The sequence below is a fragment of the Zonotrichia albicollis genome, chromosome 1 (assembly GCF_047830755.1).
Source record: "Zonotrichia albicollis isolate bZonAlb1 chromosome 1, bZonAlb1.hap1, whole genome shotgun sequence".
NCBI lineage: Eukaryota > Metazoa > Chordata > Aves > Passeriformes > Passerellidae > Zonotrichia > Zonotrichia albicollis.
This window is the reverse complement of record NC_133819.1, coordinates 41599220-41620097: the sequence shown is the minus strand read 5'-3', so window position 1 is coordinate 41620097 and position 20878 is coordinate 41599220. Positions and strand designations below refer to the sequence as shown.

Here is a 20878-nt window from a genome sequence, read left to right as displayed (position 1 = left end):
GATTAGAACTTTGGAGCAGCAATACCTACAGGAAAAAATACTTATGACACATAAAGAGCCTTTCCTAGTGCCCACAACCCAAACCTAAGGTGTTGCGCCTCACAGTAAGACTGAAGAAAACATACACCAAGCTCTACCTCTCTCATGTGTAAGAACCCGTGAGATAGAGGCTGGTCCTCTGTTTACCTGAGCCAAAACTGACAACTCTGCAGAATGGTAGAACCACCAGGCAATTTTATTTCAGAAAAATCTCACATTCCTTTGTCTTTAACTTACATTCATTCATGTCAGTGGAATGGTTTTATTAGGTCCTAAGTCTAATACATACCCTATACAATTAATCCCTAATTAGCACATTATATATATATATATTTTTTTTTTTTTTAAAAAGTCCTTATGTGACCAAAAATCTTTTTTTTTTCTGGAATTTCTCTGGATATTCACCTATCATGTCTTTATGGGGAAACTGTTCTCACTTTGCACACCCAAGCTTCTGTACCTCACCAGACAACAACCACCCAGGGAGTCATGAGCACATGAACTCTCCCCCATCTTTCGCAAGGGACACAGAACAGGTTTGCACAGTTCTTGTGAAACTTGATTGAAAGATGATTGCTAAGGCAAGTCCACCAGAAAGAAAAAATAAAAGCTCTGACTGATGCAAAGTTTAATATAATTCTAATTCTGATGGTTTTAGGGGGTTAAATATGCGATTTTTGATTGTTTAGTCTTAACATTTTTATATAAAATATCTGGATATGTAATTACTCTTAGCATTCTGAGACAATATCAAGTATTTGTGATGGCTACTGAGACTCCCCTACACTTAGGCTCAAATGATCTGTAGGGGTTTTGATGCAAGTAAGGCCGTTTGAAAAGAGAAATACATGTCCTTCAAGCTGACTGTCAATCACAAACCTTAGAAAAAAGAATTGCCAGCAGTACTGCAATTCTGAGTTTCCTCAGGTTCAAAGTTGGCCAAGGACCTGCTTCTGATTTCAGATTTCACCCCCTCAGAAAAATGTGGCAGAGGCTCCCTTGTTAAACTAAGCTTAGTAAGAATGATGATGTAACCAAATGGCAGGATGCTTTGCAGTGAGGTGGCCACCTAACTTCAAAAACGATGGAAATTTTGAGTCAAAGGAGGAAGAAATTTCTGTCCCTGGCATCCAGCTGAGAAACAAAACTTCTCCTTTTTGTAGTATCTTTAGAATAATCCCTGAAGGTAAACCAGGAGAAAGCCAAGTCAGAAAAAAAGGTGGATGACACAATCAGCACGGCACACATTTTTTTTAGGCCCAACACTCAACTAAGCTCAATGGAAATCCCTAAGAATACCAGAATGTTTATAGAATAACCATTAAGAATTACCATTAAGAATATCAGAATGTCCCCAATGTGTTTAAGAAGGATTACAGCCTTCCTACTGCCACTACTTGGCATGGTATTTTCCCTGCCTGCAATAGGATGTTACGCTTAGCAAGTGCTAAAATCAGGAACTGCATGCTGCCAGTAGCTTAATGATAAAAAATTCTACAAGGAGCATACAGTCACTCAGCTTCTTCAGAGAACCCAGGGCACCTCCAGTGTTTTTGCTAACAAACTGTGAGCTTTTGAGAGCACTCCATGATCACAATTTGTATTTTTTCACACAATATATCACCATCTGAAACCACGATATGCTTCCCATCACCACTGTAGTGGGCGTATATCCGTCTACAACTTCAGACACTTCCCCTGATGCATATTAGGTTTTTATTACTTTTTCTCTGTCTTGTTTTTGAACTATTTTATATCTCAAGGCAAATTATTATGAAAAGCATTGGTTTTATCAATATTAAAAGGCATACTTTACCAGTGAATTCTGCCATTCATTACATGTAACAACATTTTAGACCTAAGAAGAAAGTGATGATGACATTTTTCTTGGAATAGTCAAAATTCCCAAGAGGTTTCAAAGACAAGATGGAAATTTTTACAGGCAAAAACTGAATGCTTGTTTTCGTTTTTATGGATGGACATACACTTTACCCCAGATACCACACTACAACTGGCATCCAGTTGGTTCTGTACCTTTTGACAGCATCAGCTTCTTGAGAGGCACCAATTCTCTCCTCAATACAGTATTAACTACCACAAACCCAAAAAACCCTATAGTGCTATGTTTGTTTCTTTCTCAATGCTCTTGGGCTACTCTGTGGCACAGTAAGCCTTGTATGCTGCAACTGTGGAAGCTGTGCACCAAATTCAAGAATATGTTCAAGACGGTGTTTTTCCAGATCAAATTTGTGCTGTACTTGTTTTAGACATGATGGAAATAGCTTAACTCCATGGTCTTCTAAGTTAAAGGCTGATACATGAGGATCTGCTTGGCAGGAAGGAATTAGAAGGCTATTAGCTGAACAATATATTTTAAGAGCAAAATATCCTTTCTGCGAAAAATCTGGTACTAAAAATCAGTGAGGTGAACATGACTGCTTCATGAGAAGTAACAGGAAACAGAGGACAGCTAGCTCCAAGTCACTTTTTTCACAATCTCCTAGTATAGAAAAGCAACCTGTAACTCCTAAATAACTACACTGGACTCCTATTAAACTGATCTCAAAAACACCTGCTATCTTGTAAGCAAGATCCAGTATGTGAGCAGAAGCGAACAGCAACTTTTGTGATAGTCTGAAATACAGAGTACAAAAAAGGAAATTCACTGTTCATTACAGGTACTTTAATTATATTTTAACTTCTTGGAAGGATGTGGCACAGCTTTCATCTCTATTACATAATAAAGTCACCTATATGCTGCAATGCAGTGGCAATTGAGAAAGTACCAGCTACACCCAAAGTGCATTTGAACCAACTTCACTTCCCATTAAGTGAAATGTAAAAAATCAGTCTGGATGCAAGATGGCCTGGCAGACTGCTTCTACCCTGTAAAATACAAGACATGGTAAAAAGCAAACAGGACCCTTAGAGAGGCTCCAGATCCCTCATATCATATTTAAGCATTGACAATCTTATTTCTGGCAGAACATTTAAACAGCTATAGCACTACAGAAGAGCTTTAGCAGAAATTATTTTGTACAACTCTCAACTGTCAAGAGTCTGTTACTTGAACTTTGTAACATGACAAAGGGTAAATCCAACCAGACTCAGACATTAGACATCAAATCGCTCTGTACAAATTATGGCAACATAAGGTTCTTTATCTCACAAGAATTAAAAGTATCTACAGTATTGTGGCTGCACATCTAAGTCAGTTTAGCAAGTTAAAATAAGGTAGATTTTCATCCAAAAATCCTTACGTAGTTGCTCTTCAGTACATTTCTAAATGCATCTGCTATTCTTCATATTCTTCCTGCATCTAGGTCGATCTACCTTGACTGAATTCTCTGACTGTACTTTCTTTCCATTGGTCTCTTGGCAGGTAGATCATGTTTAGCCCAAGAATCTGGATCTCTCATAGTGCACCTGTTGAACTCCATCTGTTGCCGTATTGACTTACTGACTTTTTAATACAATAACTGCTGAGAAAATAAAAATTGTTTCAGAGTGGATAATACAAAGCATGATCACAGCAGAACAGACTAACTTGAAGAATTTGTCCTGTGATTAACACCAGGTTGAAGACCCAATTTTATCTAACTTGAATATGTCTGCTCAAATTCTGCTTAACCCTTCAGTAACCTGGCATAAATAGACACAAACATTGCATTCCTAAGGACTATAGAACCAATGAGAGAATTTTCACCTGTGGGTATGTATGTATATAGACAGAACTACCTGCAGAACAAACCAAACAATACCCACAGGGTTTACAGGAACCTAGAGACAGATCTAATTACGCCCTAAACAAATAAAGCTGAAAAGAAAAACTCATGAATAAAGCCCAAAGTGGAAAGGCAGAAGGGTAAAAAAAAAAGTATTCCAAGTCTAGGATGCCTTGTACTAAATTATACATGCAAATTTAGCTGTGGCAGTTACCCTTCAACTAACCTTTGCTAGCTAAAAGGAGTGCAGAAGCGCTCCTAATCCGCTTCTGTCCGCAAATCGGACAAATTCTTGAATCACAGCTAAAAGGCAAACCACTCTAAAGACACCATAAAAGACAACAAAAAATGCTTCTATAAATACATCAGCAACAAAGGGAGGGCTAAGGAGAAACTCCGCGCTTTGCTGGATATGGAAGGAAACAGTGACAAAACAGTGACAATGCTTCTTTGCCTCTGTCTTTTACAGTAAGACCAGCTGTTCGAGTACCCAGCTCCCTGAGCTGGAAGACTGGGAGGAGCAGCAGAATGAAGCCCCCATACTCCAAGGGGAAATGGTCAGCAACCACTCAAACACACACAAAGCTGCATGGGGTCCATCCAAAGGTACTGAGGGAGCCGGCAGAAGTGTTCACTAAGCTATTTTCAACCATCTCCCAGCAGTCCTGACTAACCAGAGAGATCCCGATAGACCAAAGCCGGCAAATGTGATGTCCACCTACAAGGGTGTGGAAGGAGGATCCAGGAAACTCCGGGCCTGTCAACCCCACCTTGGTGCCAGGGAAGGTTATGGAGCAGATCATCTTCATCCAGGACAACCAGCATCAGGCACATTCAGGATGGGTTTATGAGGGGCAGGCATGTCTTGACCAACCTGATCTCCTCCTATGACAAGGTAACACTTAGTGGATGAGGGGAAGACTGTGGATGTTGTTTATGTAGACTTTACTGCAGCCTTTGACACCATTCCCATAGGATTCTGGAGAAATTGGCTGCTTGTGGCTTGGACAGGTACACTCTCTGCTGGATGGCCAAGCCCGAAGAGTGGTGGTGATTGGAGTTGCACCCAGTTGGCTGCTGGCCACAAATGGTGTTCCCCAGGGATCAGTGTTGGGGCCAGGCCAGTTCAATTCCTTTATCAATTTTTTTTTCTTTATCAATTATTAGGATGACAGATCAAGTGCACCCTCAGTCAGTTTGCAGATGTTGGGTGGGAGTGTTGATCTGCTGCATGGCAGGAAGGCTCTGCAGAGGGATCTGGACAGGCTGGAATGACGGGCCAAGGCCACTTTTATGAGGCTCAACAAGGTGAAGTGCTGGGTCCTGCACCTGCATCACAACAACCCCACTGAACACTGCAGGCTTGGACAAGAGTGGCTGGAAAGCTGAACGGCAGAAAAGGACCAGGTTCAACAGCAGCTAACATGAGCCAGTGTGTGTCCAGGTGGCCAAGAAGGCCAGAGGCATCCTGGCCTGTATCAGCAGTAGTGTGGGCAGCAGGACCAGGGCAGGGATTGCCACCCCATACTCACTACTGGTGAGGCCACACCCCAAATTCTGTGTTCAGTTTTGGGACAAAAAAAACCACTGTGATGTGCTGAAGCAAGTCCAGAGAAGGGCAGTGAAGCTGGCGAAGGGCCTGGAGCACAAGGCCTAGGAGGATCAGCTGAAAGAGCTGGGTTTGTTTAGCCTGGAGAAAAAGAGGCTTATGGGGAACCTTATCACTCTCTGCAACCACTGAAAAGAGGTTGTAGCCAGGTGGGGGTCAGCCTCTTCTCCCAGGTAACAAGGAAGACGACAAGAAGAAACGTCAAGTTGCACCAGAGGATATTTACATTACGTATTTGGAAAAATGTCTTCACTAAAGGGTTGTTAAATAGTGGACAGGCTGCCCAGGAAGTGGTTGACTCACCAACCCTTGAAGTGTTTAAAAGAGGTGGGACATGCTAGTGCCAGGTTAAGGGTTGGACCCGTTGCTCAAAGAGGTCTTTTTCAACTTAAATGATTCTATGACCTCAACTATTTTAACTGAATTTATTCTGAAGCAGATGGAAAGTATCCACATCTATTAATACAATCCAACAGAAGGGATGATGGCCCCTAGCTAAGGGCAAAAAGAGTTCCAGATGCTTGCAAAGTGACTGTATATTCTCACACTGGAGCAAATCAGTGTGGAATAGGATGTCACCAATAAAACAGACCAGGAAAGTAGCTGAAAACTGAAAGTGGCCTTCATCCTTCCTCATAATTCACAAAGTGGAGTTTATCTTTCTAACCATATTTTGCATTCAGATACTTTCAGTGTCTGATTTTGTCTCAGGCAAGTATGGCAAGCAGAATTTTAAAAAGAGTTATGAACTACAATTTTGTATCTTTCATACTGCTTCAAGTAAGCCTAAATTACAAAGAAACCCAAAGTTTTCGCTGAATTTAATGTAACCTGCAAAGAATTGTACTTTATGGTTATCAGTATTTCTTTAAAGGCTATGCACAGGAAACAAGTGTAATAACAAAATGTTATTTGCTTTTTAGGTATTCTCACAGAAATGCTAAAGATTAAGTGTACTGTGATGACTACAGTGCTCAGCATTTAAGACAGTATTTATAATTAATATTAAATTCCTGCCATGTACAATGTGAAATTGAAGTTACATGTTCATTTTCTCATTATGTGATAAAACTCCTAGTATTGCTCAGTCTACTCTACTGTAGATATTGAACTATTTCACTGTGCTTCTCTGTCATTTCAGTAAAATCCCATGAATGCTTAGAAATGAACTTAAAATGTGAAGGTGGGGGAACACTTCAACCATGAGCTAAGCTTGCTATTACACACACATGCTTTGAAGATGTCACAAATGTTAGTACAGAAATATTCAGACACTACACCCACCATTGCCTCCTCTATCCTCTTGTCCAAGAACATGCCCTTTCAAAAGCAAACCACCTCTTTGACCAGCCAGCTACACTGGTATATACAGTTTGGTAGCTACAGCCCCTCTGTCTTAGAACATTAAAAGGATGAGTTTCATTTCCAAAGCCATTTTATTAAATCAAAGTGCATCCTTTTTCTGCTGCCCCACTGTGACATAAAATGAATGTGTGCCCGCCCATGGAAATGGGGAAAGGAGGAGGCTAAAGCAAGAGGTTCAGTTTCAATTCAGGTGGGGTTCAAAAATCATGTACTGCAGGGGTATGTGAGAGCGGTCGGGGAGGACCTGGTGTAAATTCTCAAGGGACAGTTCTTAGGTCACATAATCCTAAATCTTCTCTCTTCTTGCTCTCCAAACATGAATTAAGCTGGTCTGTTCCAGGACCTTTCATGCTTCAATCCCCACCAGACCATATGCCCTCTCAACTCTCTCTCCACAAATGCGCTGTTCTGCAGCTTTTTCTTCTTGAAGATAGCCCTGAAAGAAGACAGCAGATGGCACCGCGTGGAACACACACTCACAAAGAAAAACCATGATGTGCATAGCTAAGAATGTTTTGTTGAAACCAGAGTGCAATGGAAGCATAAAGAAAAAAGAACACCAAAGCTGACTTACAAAAGCAAAAGCCAGAAAATAAAGTGATGGAACAATTACAAGCACGACACATTTCACACAAAACACATCATCCAAGGTTGTGCCTAGCAAAAACTGGGCTTATTGTGGGAGAGTGGGGCTAATGTTGGTGAAGTAAAGCTGGAATACAAAATTAAAACACTAAAATTTCCTTGGCTCCCATTTAGCCATAGGAGAATAATTACAGTTGTCATTACTAGCTGACCTGAGACATCACAAATTAAGATACTGTTGCTAATGTTTAAGGTAGTCTCTCCAGTGTCAAGATCCATTTCCTATTTGGTGAATGAAAGATTAAAACTATTACAGAGTAAAATTAATTGTGAGACACATGCAATAGCTTTTCAACCGTTACTTCAGACATCTGACAACAGATGAATCATTCTAGTCACCTGAGTAAGATAAAAGTCAAAACACAGTAGCATTACCCAGCTTCTTGGAAAACTCAAACACTGCACTGGCTTTCACGACTTTCATTCAACAACAGTGAGTCAAGGAGACATCCATTTACTGTCCTTGTTACCATTGATACAATGCCAAAGCTCCAATTTTGTTTTGCTGACTTTCTAAATCAGAAGAATTGTAACTTTAAGGCATTTTATTTATTACCAGAGAAAGAATTAAAGACGTTTTAAGGACCTTTAATACCCAAATCATCAAATATTTCAACCATGAAGATGAAATCACCTTTGTCCAAAATAAATGTTTCAAAAATATTTATGAAATTCAAAGTTATTTAACCAAACTTCCAAATGCTATTTGAGCTAAGTTTAGGACAAGGAGTTAGCACATTCAATGTATGCAATAGACTGTAGATAATAGACAGATAGACAGACAGACAGATAGATAGATATGTGTAAAGTTAGGTAAGTGCTCAGGACAGGAAAGCTTGTTTTGTTATGTTTTGCTTCTGCATCACTCTACTGTCAAATCCTCTGGCTATAGCACACACATTCTTTCAAATGTGTTCCTCTCAATCAGCTGCATCCTCTAAGAGGTACTTTCCATGCCTAGACTTTCTTAACATATCAATCTATTGTGAAGATAGAAATAAAAATAAATAAAATCACACTTCTTGAATTTAAAAAAGTTGGCTATCATTTATAGCATAGTAATTGTAAAAAAGAGAATACAGAGACTGAAAAAATAAAGAACTGAAAAAATGTAGTTACATGTGCTAGAACAGTTTAAAATTACACAATTACACGTTATTTCTCCCTTCTGCAAAATCCATATTAAACCAACAGGATATAGAGTGCCCATCCATACAGTGAGCCACTAGTTTAAACAAATGTAAATAATACTTTGTAACACAGTCTAAAGGAAAATAGGTATCCCACTAAGAAAACCATCAAAAATAATAATCAAGCCAAACTCACATCCTCCATTGCAATGTAGTTTCCCAAGGAATTTGTCTGTTCAAGTGAGGGAAGTTTTGAAAAGGTGTTTTGCAATTCCTCATGGATTATCAGCTGAAGAGAACTTGAACATGCTCTTTTACCTAACAAACTAACATAACCCATCACTTGACTGCCACAGAAAATTATATGATAAGCATTGTAACACCTGGAAGATATTATCATTTACAGTTATTATCGTTAGGTGGGCTCTGAAAAAGTAACATTTGATACTGGACTCGGGTCCCCCACAGCAGAGAGACATTTTAAATAACATTTCCTGCTCTTAAAGCACTCATGTACAAATGCTCAGTTACTCCTTGTTTAAAACAGACCATTTCTTTTTCTAAAGCACAGGAGTATTGCCTCACATAATAGCAAGCACTTTTGAAGTATAGCAAGTATTTAATTCTCTAAAATGCCAAAGGAGCTTTTACTCGGGGAAAGCAGCAGTAAGTTGGGAAATACAGAAGCTGATCTATTTTATTCGTATTTATATCCTTAAATTCATTCCCCAGGCTGCTTCAGCTTATGTAAGGTGTGGTGCAGCATTAGGGTCAATTTCATGGTACCCCTCCAGCCCAGGCCTAGCAGTTACCCACATTATAAACACCTCTGTTTGATGCCCAGACACAGCTCAGACGAAGACCACAAGCTCTGCTCAACGTTGTGGCCGGAAATGCACTCTGTGTGCTGGACATGCAATAAAAAGGCCAGAGCAATACATATCCTAAATTCACTTTGCTCTCCAAGCAAGTAGTGAGACTGATGGCTCCAAGTTTTGCTAAAGGAGTTAATAATAATAAAGACATTGTCACACATCCTGCTACAGGGTGCAGGCTCCACAGGTCCCAAAAGTAGCAGCTTTAACAGCTTTCCTAAGTAGAAAGAAGCCCTCAGGAGTAGCCCTAAATGTCAGTACAAATGTACCTCAAAGGGCTTTCAAGAATGGAATTTTCAAAAATTCAGGAGGAAACTCTGCAACACATGCACAGTTAGACATGAAATGGAAAATAACCTGACTAAATTAGAGGAGATTCTTGTGGAACAGCAAAGACACCTCCCTAAACGTAGTGTCCCCTCAATTTTTATTCTCCCCTTCCCCCACCAGATCAACATGAGACAGGTTCAAAAACATGAGTATTAGGATTACAGGCTGCCAGGACTAGAGACTATTAGAGAGAGTTATGATAGGAAGCAAAGCTAACCTTTATAAACCACTCTAACCCTACGTAATCAAATCAAATTTCTGTTTTAAAAACTGATCATATTAAGCTGTTCAAATAATAGGATATCTGCCAAAAAAAAAGTCCATTCAAGGATTTAAATCAGAGCATTTGCTATAGTTAGTCAAGTGTTTGTGAGTGTTTGCTGAAGACCACTTAAAAAAAAATCAGGGCATTAAAAACTAAACTTGATGGTTCAGTTGACCCAGCCTACATAAAACATTTGGATATGTTTTCTTTTTCATGTTTCATTCTGCTATCCATAAATCCATAAACGGGTCAACACTTTGCAAGCATTCTATCTCACCTCATATGTTTTCCACCAGAAGTCTGTAGGGAGTCTCTGCACATGTTTTATGAACACTGCCCCTCCTACCTATCATGCATAAGCCCATTACTGCACCCACATGAAATCTGATGAGGTGCTCACCCCATTTACAAGTAGTGCAAGTGAGGAGAGGAGCACTACGTGCTAAGTAAAGATGGTAGTAGACAATAGTAGATACAGAGCAGGGATTTGATTCTTGCATGACTGCTATTTTATGAGGCCACACAGTGAATTGCTTTTCAGCTGCATCACTCCAACTGAACAAATCTAGCCTGAGGTCTCCCCACTCACAAAGCAGTTTCTGCTACGCCTTCAACTCTGTCCAATGTTCTTTTACCAAATTATCCTTCTTCCATTACATTTCTAATATTTACCTATTTCTATTTTTGCAAATTCTCAAGCACTAGAGAAAAGCAGTACAGTCAAGTACACATCATCTTGACTTTACCACCATATCAACCTCACAGAAAAATTTACTTTTCAAAACAGCTCCCTCCAAGTAGGTCAACAATACCTTATAATGGGGAGACCCCAAAAGCCAGGCTAACCTGTGCTAACAGTTTCTCAGCCCATGTCACACTGCAATAGAAGTGGTCAAAAAGATGCCTGGTTTGCATCCTCCTCATTAAAGGGTAGGTGGAGGTGCAGTGGCAAAGTCTGGAAGGCTATTCCCACATAAAAATCTCTAATCTTTCCCTTCATGAGCACACAGTCCCCATTGATTCAGATCTGGACTCTATGCTAGCATAATTTTCCTACTATAATAAAATGGCAGAAACGAGTTTGAGTTACCTGAAATTCTGTTAAAATTATTAGTATTACTAGAGTATAAAACCTCATTTTAAATGTTAACAGTAAATATAATATTAAAAACTATATTTCAATAAAATAGAAATAGAATACTTCTCACTTCCCAGAATCAAAACACTAGTGAATGAAGAACATGTAGTAAGTTCTTAATATGAATCTCATGAAATTTGCAACATCTCAAAATTAATTCAAAGTGATTATATTCAAACTGAATTGGAATCAAATTCTTTCCTAAAGTCTGGAAGTTGTCTAAGATTATAAACAAAAGGAATTGTTTTGGGAAAAAACCCTAAAGTCTGTGAGAAATGTTTCCTAAACAGATCCACATTTATGTACTTTACTTGAACAGGACTGTGTACTGGGTTGAAAGGCTCCAGAAAGACAGATCCAGTTTGGAGACCAAAGTGCCTGTCAACTCTCAAGAATTCTTTTAGTACACAATCTGCTATTTTCCCAGCAAGAGGCACTAGCAGGGAAGCAGTGGCCAGATGAATTACCTGGGTGGGCAGTGGTAATTGGTATTATCGACAGTATCCTCTTCACGCTATTTTTTCTCTTCTCCTTATGAACACCAACTTAACATGCTCTTATTCACTTCTTCTTTCATCACCTGCTGCTCCAGTGTCCCAACCTGCTCTGGTTTTATTTGTATATGCCTTCCCTCTGTCACTCAATCCCAGTTTATCCCCTAACATCAGTCACTATTTACATTCCCTCCTGATGTTCATATTCTTCCTCAAAAATAAGAGATTAAACTGTAATATAAAAACTGGTAGCAAACCAGCTCAGGAAACTAAAATGCTATAGCATTTGAACAATTTACCTCACTGAATTTACTATGACTGCTTTAGAACAAGCAAGAAGAAGAAAACCAGACTGCACAATGGGCAACAGAGAACTACTCCAGAAGTCAACTATCAAATCAGGTAACTAGAACACAAACCCACAATTACCAATGACTGATCAATTCCAAACACCATTTTTTCTGTTCACTTCAGTCACACTTGGAATTTTAAGGAAGGTTTCATGTCATATTTATAGATGCTAAATTATGTTTTCATTAATGAAACAAGTTTACAACAGCTCAAGGATCCATCTGGCAAACATGATTGATTTGAACATAGCAAAACCTGTATATTTGACTGTGCCTGAGATAAAAATCTCAACTTCCTTTAAACCTGCCTGTCTGTGAAACTCAAGCAATGACACTGACCTCAGGTTTATTTTCACCACTTCATCCCCACTCACCAAACCCCACTAACACTAGATTATGGTATCAGTGATGAGAAAGTGGATTGCTATTATATCTATAAGCCATATTTGCTACCAGGACAATTATGTTACCTCAGAACGAGGCACAATAAACAATGGCCACCTCTAACGGCAGGTAAAAAGATGGTAGTTGGAGAAATCAATGCTGCTGGTTTGGAAGAGCCCAAAAATGTGTATGAGATTGTGGTAGTGCTCTTCATTACCAAGAGCTGGCAGGGATGTAGAAGACAACATTCCCAGCAGGAGAAGGTGGGCAAATGGAACTGACAAAGCTTGCACTGGTGCATCATCCTGCACGTGCAAACTGGTAGGGAGAGGGTCTCATGCTCACACATATGAGCTTTGGTATTCCAGCCTAAGAAAGCTTTCACTAAGGTAACTGGTATTCATCTGGCTTTTAGCAAGATGTTAAAATTCTCAGGGGAAAGAGAAGTTTGATCTCGTGTCATGGGATATGATTAATGATTCAGATACAGTTCTCACACGTGTGATTTAATGGTAAGAACTGCACAAACACAATGAATGTACTATTTTGACAGTGTTTCCTGAAGACTATTGATGTACCAAAAGTTGTTATCATTTCACTTGGTAGCAGTATCAGAATGCAACAGTTTTGCTATATCTGTCTATCTTATATGCATACATATGCACATATACAAATTATTTTTTATACACGCACACACATATATATACATACGATGCAAGCAGCCAAAGGAAATAGCATATGGACATGTTGGAGCTGCACTTCAGAAAACCAGTGCATAGAAAGGAGCCTCTATTCAAGGGCTCCATGATTTTGGTTGCCTTGGTTCTGCAGCCAGGTTGACATTTAAGGCAACATCTGACAGTAAGAATGCTCTCACTTGACACCTGAGTTAAATCTGCTCTTGTACTTTTATGTGCAGCTTTCACCCTGCACTTGTGTATACATAGCACCAAAATTAAGCTCTTGGTCCACCCAGCTGCCAAACCAGCCAACTGATGAACCAGATTTCAGACATGAAATCTGTCCATTCCAATGTACCATCACTATCCATGTTTCAAGTTCTTGGCCTTAGAGTAAAATCCTGCAATTAAATGCTGGAGGCCTGTCAACGGCACATCTTAATGAGCTGCCTGACTTCACGTATCAGCTCACCTGACCTAGAAGCTGCCAAGAAGTACACACATTTCTCAAAGTCTCTGGACCAGGTCAAGTATGGAGAGTAAACATGACATGAGAAATAAATCAAAAAGTGAAAATACTGCATAAAACAGGTAGTCAGTGTGAAAAAAAACCCCAGTAAACTGAGTCATAATGTACAGGTCACAAGTTCTTAAGTGACAGCACGGTGACCTCAAAATACCAGTTTGGTTTTACCTTGCACTGGCATTGTATTTCAATGGAGATCAAAAATCAAACACCGTCCTCCCTTTACTGTCTTGGCCTATCGTACTACATTTGGGTCACTTCTGGAAGAAATGCCAACACAAGTGAGTCTCAGTGGCTGATTTTACAAAAGCAGCAAATCTCCTTTCTATGCCAAATCAAAACCTAGGTTTTACTGTCAGAAAGGCAGGTTGAAAGGGATGTTAGGAACAAAAAAAGTGGAATTTGATTCAATTGATATGTAGAAAACCCAAGGCAATTCTGCCTTTCTTCCCACCCTTTGTGGTTCCATATGTCCATACCAGAAAATGGGATTCCTAAGTAAATGGGAAAGCTTTCTACACCTTAGAGGCAATGATATTTTTCAATTCAAAAGAATAAGTGATTTGTCTAATGCTCCTCATTTTGTCAGATATACCTCAGTTTCCTCTCTGGAGCACAAAACAAATACTAGAGAATAGGTGACTGACTTAACAACACACTGCAAGATATCCTATGCAAGCTTGACAGGAAAACCTAAAAGAATTGAGAAAAATATCAAACTGCTTCACAGCAAAGTCTACAGCCACTGTCCTGGAAAAAAAATCCAGTTTACCTGGAGAAGCTGCTAAAGAAGTGGTTTAAAAAAATTAGAACCAAAGCACTGCTACAAGTCTTTTCATAAGCTCTTTTCCCATATTACATTCAGACTTGTAAGACCCTTGCAACTGTGAAAAACCATTCCCATCTAGCTACTCCACACTGTTTAAGAGAACAACATAATTTTTATTCTTTCCAACAATTTTGCTGCTGCAATAGAGAAAGTCCTTTGTTTTCACTCAGTTTCTACCATTTTAGGTCTCTTTCCTAGTAATTAACTTAAGTGCATTTGCCTCTACCATTTCTGGCATGCAGCAACACGACACTGGCATGATTCTTGACATTTCAACTGCTTCTCACAGACCTGCATTAAAATCAATGAGTTTTGTCAACTTCATCTATTCCCTAATTAACAAGGGTACATCCAGCAGCACAGGCAGCAATGCCTTCTGTTTGTGTACTCAGGAAGATGACTTTGCATCAATTTACACGTTGCTTTAAACAGGAGTTTATCTTTACAGCGAGATCATTACTATGAACTTAACTCCCATAGCACCATTTTAGTGTCCTTCAGGGCTTAGTAAGAAGTTACGCAACTCAGCACTGTAAAATTTTCGTTTATCCAACAAGGATGGGTCTTGATTAAAAAAATCAGATAAAAGTGGCACAAAAAATGTACGTTGCATGCCTAAAAGTTTCCTCCATAACAGAAAGGAAAGCCTTTATGCTTAAATTTAGATCAGAAGGTAACTACTTCACAGGATACAAACTCAGGTTCATAGTCTCACTGTAGATGTGTTTAAACTATGCTTCCCCTCATTCTTAACTTTATTAATTGGAAGTCTGCAATTCTTCCATTCATTTGTGTCTGCAGAAAAACACTTAAATCATGGGCAATTACTTGACATTTTGAAGATATTTTGAGATACTTGGCTTTCACATCACAAAGGTTTATTACTTCACACAGCATTTAAAAACAAAGCCATTCCTTGTTCTCTATCCACTATTCTGAGCCACGATTTGTGAATGGATTACATTTGCGGGTGGGGGGGGAGAGAAGTGAGGGGGGAAAAGCCAACTAGAAAAGAGGAAGTTGTGCTTTTGAAAGTATCAAAGTGGAGTGCATGCTTTGCAGAGAAGTACAATTTCAGCAACAATTTTAGGTGAAATTTAACACAGAATAGCGTGCATTTCTAAACGAAGCATTTGCTTCCTTCGTGCAATTAACAGTGAGACTCAAGACATAAAATTTTAAATTAAAATCTGATAATTCACTATTCTAAAGTCATCTGCCACTTACCCTACTTAAAGTTCTAAAAACCCCACGGATTCCCAGGACGAAGTAACCAGTAATATAAAAATTCATTGTCACGTTTTTGCATTACAACAACCCTGCCCCACAAGTCTTGTCATCTTTCACTTCGCCTTGCTGCAAGGAACGAGTGCAGCATTTCTTCATCTCATCCATAAAATGGTTTCGGTCCCCTCCAAGAGGGAAAAAGAACAGACGGCTTCTACAGGAGGGAAAGCAATCTTTGGAAAAATCAAGATGTGTGGGAAACAGCAAAAGTCCTTGGGCTCAGAAACGCAGCTTCGAAACACCTGGCAGTAAATCAATGTCACCCATTTCGCCGTAATCCCTCAAGTCACTTTTATGAAGATTACTTCCTGCAGTGCATTCCTCGCCCTGCTCCCTCCCCGGCCGACAAGGACTCCAGCACAGAGCACTCCGGGAAGCCGCACCGCGCACACGGCACCGGCGCCGCGACAGCGGGAGCGGACCGGGGCGCGGGTCACGCCTGGCACAACTGTTTCGCTACCAGCCCTGACTCCGGCCCCGCTCCCGATTCCCTGCCAGCGCCACAACTTTCTTTCCCCGTGCCCCTCGGAGAGTCCTGCCGCAACTCCAAGGGATGGGGGGAACTGCCGCCGCCCCGTTCCCGAGGTCTCCGCCGCAGGGGACACCCCAGCGCCGGCACCGCCGCTCGCTCCCGGCGTTTCCCTTCTCCCGCGCCGCGGTGGCGACCCCTCACGCTCCCTCCGACCTGCCACAGCGTGTCCCGTCCGCACCGCCTCCCTCTCTCTCCCCCTGCCTCCCTGCTCGGCTCCCGGGGCGGCCGCGGCTGCCGGCTCCCTGCGGGGAACAGCCAGGGGCGCAACTTCGCGGAGTGGCGGAGCAGGGGGCGGGCGGCGGGGCCCTCCCGCCGTCCCCGCGGCCAGGGCGCAGGGAACCCGCGGGTCTCCCCCGCCGCGGCTCATGGCGCGGCGCTTTCCCGCCTCCCCGTCCCGCCCGGCGGCGGCGGCGACTGACCAGGGGTCGAACTCGTGGATGATGCTCTCGAAGCGGATGACGGCGAAGAGCCGGGAGCTGAATCCAGCCAGCCAGGCCAGGAAGAGGATGGTGAAGGAGAGCAGGGACTGCCAGCCCGCCGGCTGCGACAGGCCCCCCGACAGGCCGCCGCCCGCCCCGGCGCGGCTGTGGAGCGGCGCCGCGGAGTTGGCGGCGGGTCTGTGCTTGTGGTCGGGGGCCGAGTGCTCCGCCATGTTGTACCCGGGGCTCCCTCGCAGCCTCTCCCTCCGCCCGGCGCGTGCGGGGAGGAGGAGGCGGAGGAGGGGAGGAGAGGAGGGAGGAAGGGCAGGGGGCGGGGAGCTCGGCAAGGGGCGGGGCGGAGCCCGCCCGCTCTTGCTCGGCGCTCCTCGCTGTCTCCCCGCCGCCTCCTGGCGCAGCCGGGCTCTGCCGCTGCCTTCTCCTCCCGCGGCCGCCGTCACCGTCCCCCGGCGCGGGGGGGAGAACGGCGCGGCGCGCGCCAGCCCGGGGGGCGGGGCCATCGACAGCACGGGGGCGGGGTCAGGGAGCCGGAGGGGCGGGGCTGGAGACGGCCCGGGGCGCGCGCGCGGCTCCGAGGGGCAGCGCCGGGGTGGGGAGGGAGCTCTGCCAGCAGGGCGCTGCGGACGGGGCCCGGGCGGGAGGGACAGGGGCGGATCGCGGCTCCCGTCCTCCCTTCTTCCCGAGCGGGCCGTTTGACATTGCCGCCCCTCCGGAGCGGGAGGAGCTACCGGGGGAGGGCGGGACTCCCAGGAGAAGGCGATGGGGCGGGACCGATCCCCTCGGGTAGCGCCCTCTTAACAGGAACTCCGGTGACGGCCTGTCACGGAGCGACAGGTATTTAAAAGGGGCGGGTCATCCCCGAGTAGCCAATCGGAGCGGCACGGCCCCGCGCGGTGCCGGCCGTTGGGGCAGTTGACTGGCAGTCGTTTGGTCCAGTCGGAGCGCGGCGTGCGAGTCACGTGGGCGCCCCCGGCGCCGTGCCCGGGCGCTGCGGTGCGTGTGGGCCGGCGGGTGGCGCCGCTCCCGGCGTGCTCCGGAGCGGCGCGGAGCGGAGCATGCCGGGAGTTGTAGTCCCCCGTGCGGGGGCGCGGCGAGCCCTGGTAACTCCGTTTGCTAGGAACGTTTATTTGTCCCGGTGGAAACTGCGATGGCTGGCGCTGAGTGATGTCGGAGAGCTTTGCCCTCATGCAGTTGAGAGGAGTAGCTTAGGGCAAGGTCAGGGAGAGCCTTGCATGTGCCACTTGCCTCAGCTGGGAGCATTTTTATGGAATCCATCAGTGCATTAGGTTGGAAGAGACCATGGAGGTCATCGAGTCCAACCTGTGGCCAAACACCACCATGTCAACTCGGCCATGGCACATGGAGCCAGATCCAGCCTTTCCTAAACACTCTTCATTCCAGGGATGATGACTCTACCACGCACAGTGACCAGCAAATGGACACCTTGGCTTTTTTGGGAGGATGGGATTGTTTGGGTTTTTTAAGTTGTCTTTTAGGAGTTTTCCCTTTGAAATGGTATTTGAGAGCCTTTTTAACTCCCTCAAATATTTTGCAAAACATGTGGCTATAAGGAGTAGGTGGAGAAAACTGAAGGCTTCCAGGGTTGCACATGCCTCATCAGCTTGAGGCATGCTGGCCTTTTTTCTACTCTGAGATGGCAGGGGACAGCCTGCTTTTAGAAAAAGTGTGTTATTAAACACTGGCAGAATAAAAAACTACGTGGCTCTTTGCATTGATCACACAAACAACATATGTTTTATGGTTTTTATGCAGGGCTTCAGTTTTGAAATTAAATAGCTCATGTTTGTTGTCTGAAGTCAGGGCATTCCCTTTGATGCACAAATGTGGCTCTTCAAAGGTCATGAAGACTTGCAGTTCAATTTCAGCAGTATGGATGGGGACCATACTGGGTCTTAGTTGACTAATACAATTCTAATTAGTCCTTGCTGTTGTCTCTAGCTTTATTTGTTCAGCAGAGGAAGAAAACAGTAGGTTTCTTTCTATGCACAGTAGAAACCTTCCTATTACAGAATCCTAGAATGGTTTGGGTTGGAAGGGACATTTAATATTATCTACTTTCAGCCTTCATTCTATGAACAGAAGCATTTTCCACTAGACGAGGTTACTCAAAGCCTCATCCAACCTGGCCTTGAACACTTGGGTCATCCTTCAGCTTCTCTGGGCAACCTGTTCCAGTGGTTCACCACCCTCACAGTAAAGAATTTCTTTCTAGCATACAATTTAGACCTACTTCCTCTTGGTTTAAAGCAATTCCCACTTGTCCTCTCACTACCTGCCCTTGTAAAAAGTCCCTCTCCAGCTCTCTTGTAGGGCCCCCTCAGGTACAGGAAGGTGCTCTGAGATCTCCCTGGAGACTCCTCTCCTCCAGGCTGAAAAGCCCCAACTCTCTCAGCCTGTCTCCATAGGAGGAGTGTTCCAGCCCTCTGATTATTTCTGTGAGCCTCCTCTGGACTCATTCCAGCAGGTCCATGGCACTGCTGTGCTGGGACCCCACAACTGGATTCTGCCCTCCATTGAAGTGGAAAGCTCTGTTCAACAATCCTTAGAGAATGTAGCAATTTTTCCTCAATGCCTGCATTATCCAAGGGGAGTGACTTGGTCACTGTGTTTGAAAGCAGAGGAACTGTATTGTCAGGTGTATCATGTGTAGGTTTTGATCTGAGCGCTTTGATATGCTGTTGCTCCTAGAGGACTCCATTTCACACAGCCACAGAATGAGGCTTAGGAAAACTTCTGGAAGATTTTGAGTTTCAGTTTTGCTGAATCTGGCTTTTAAAAGGCTAAATTTTTGTGAGGTGGGGATTTTTTGTTTGTGTTGATTGTGATTTGTTTGTCATTGCTTTTTTACACACTGTATTCTTTCTTGCTTAAATAGGCCAATAATATGTTAGAGATAGACATTTGCCCCTTTTCTGGTGTTGTCAGTGAGGCTTTTTTAATGAGCTGACCAGCTGGCATTTCAAGTGAAGGATTTGTTTTTTAATTGGTTCATGAGTGCAGAGTAAACGCGAGCAGAAATTTGCAACTATCAAGTGTTTTCTAAAAGGTACTGGCTGGTTTTACAGCAGACTCAGTCCTGATCTACTTTTCTGGATTTCTATTCTGTCAGTTGGCATCCTGCTTTTGGAACAGCAGTTCAGGCTTAACGATGCAGCAGAGGAGCTGTTTCAAATGGCAGTGTTGGACGCTGAGAGAATACCTTTGTGTTTTCTTTCCTTCCTGACCGTTTTTCTCGATGTTAAGGAGCCAAAAAGGACCCATGATTCATATTAGCTGGGGAAAAAATGTGTATATCAGAGCTTTTTTTATGTATAATTTACTACCAATGTTAACTTTCCTTGATTTGGAATCTGATTTATTTAAAAATTATTGCAGATCATGGTGTGGATAAGGTTATGTGGTGTTTACTTTAAATTTCAGTGCTATAACTTTTACTTGCAACAGGGAGGTTATATCATTCTGAGTGTACTGTCAGAGTTAGATCAGACAATTTTTTGAGCATAGACAAGCCCAGACAATGTGATTTATTTGAATGCTGACTAATGGTAAAGTGTTTCTTTGTCATTGGTAACAAATTATATTGTTGCCTATTTATTTTCAAACTGTTCAAAAGTCTGTACTCTTGAATATCTCAGAGCTCGGGCAATGAAATTTAGTGGCAGCAAAAGCACAGTTCTAGTAAAAGCTTTTATTAATGTTTCTGTAAATTTATTGTTTGAATTGAAATAAGGCTTAATAGTCTTATGATAAAATCAATCAAACAAATGCAGACAGATGGAAATTAAGAGACTCCTGTAGGTAGATGGAAAGATTCAGTAGGTTTGGTACTACATGGCCATGACAGCAATGGAAAGGACATTTCTGTAGAGGAGATGCAAAAGGTGCCTACTGGAAACTGCATTCAACCCACACTCATAGCTTGATAGGCAAGGACATTTTCCATTTCTCTCTTTTTATTTTATCTTATTTTATTTTTACTTCCTCCATCCCCCCACCCCATCCTCTTGTGTTCTTTGATTTGTTTCAAGGTAATTTGGTTTGATTTGTTCCACTGTGTGTGGTGGTGCATTCTGTGAACACAAAACCCCACAAAAATGTCCACATTAGTGATTGAGAAGTTGACTTTGCATAGTGATTATGAACCATTTTGTGTATAGAAAATCAGTTTCCTATTCTGAGCGTGTAAAATAATGGCCAAATGCCTTAAGGAAAGAAAA

The 20878-nt window shown here is 42.7% G+C and overlaps 1 protein-coding gene across 1 annotated transcript in view; it reads right to left on the bottom strand.

Moving 5' to 3' along the window:
• The window catches only part of STT3B (STT3 oligosaccharyltransferase complex catalytic subunit B), a 51135-nt gene extending 34022 nt beyond the window's left edge, over positions 1–17113 (bottom strand). The window contains exon 1 of the mRNA XM_074539079.1: positions 16623–17113. Within this exon, the coding sequence (XP_074395180.1) occupies positions 16623–16855 (233 nt within the window). The 5' untranslated portion in view covers positions 16856–17113. The remainder of the gene's footprint in view (positions 1–16622) is intronic.
• Positions 17114–20878: the final 3765 nt, after the last annotated feature.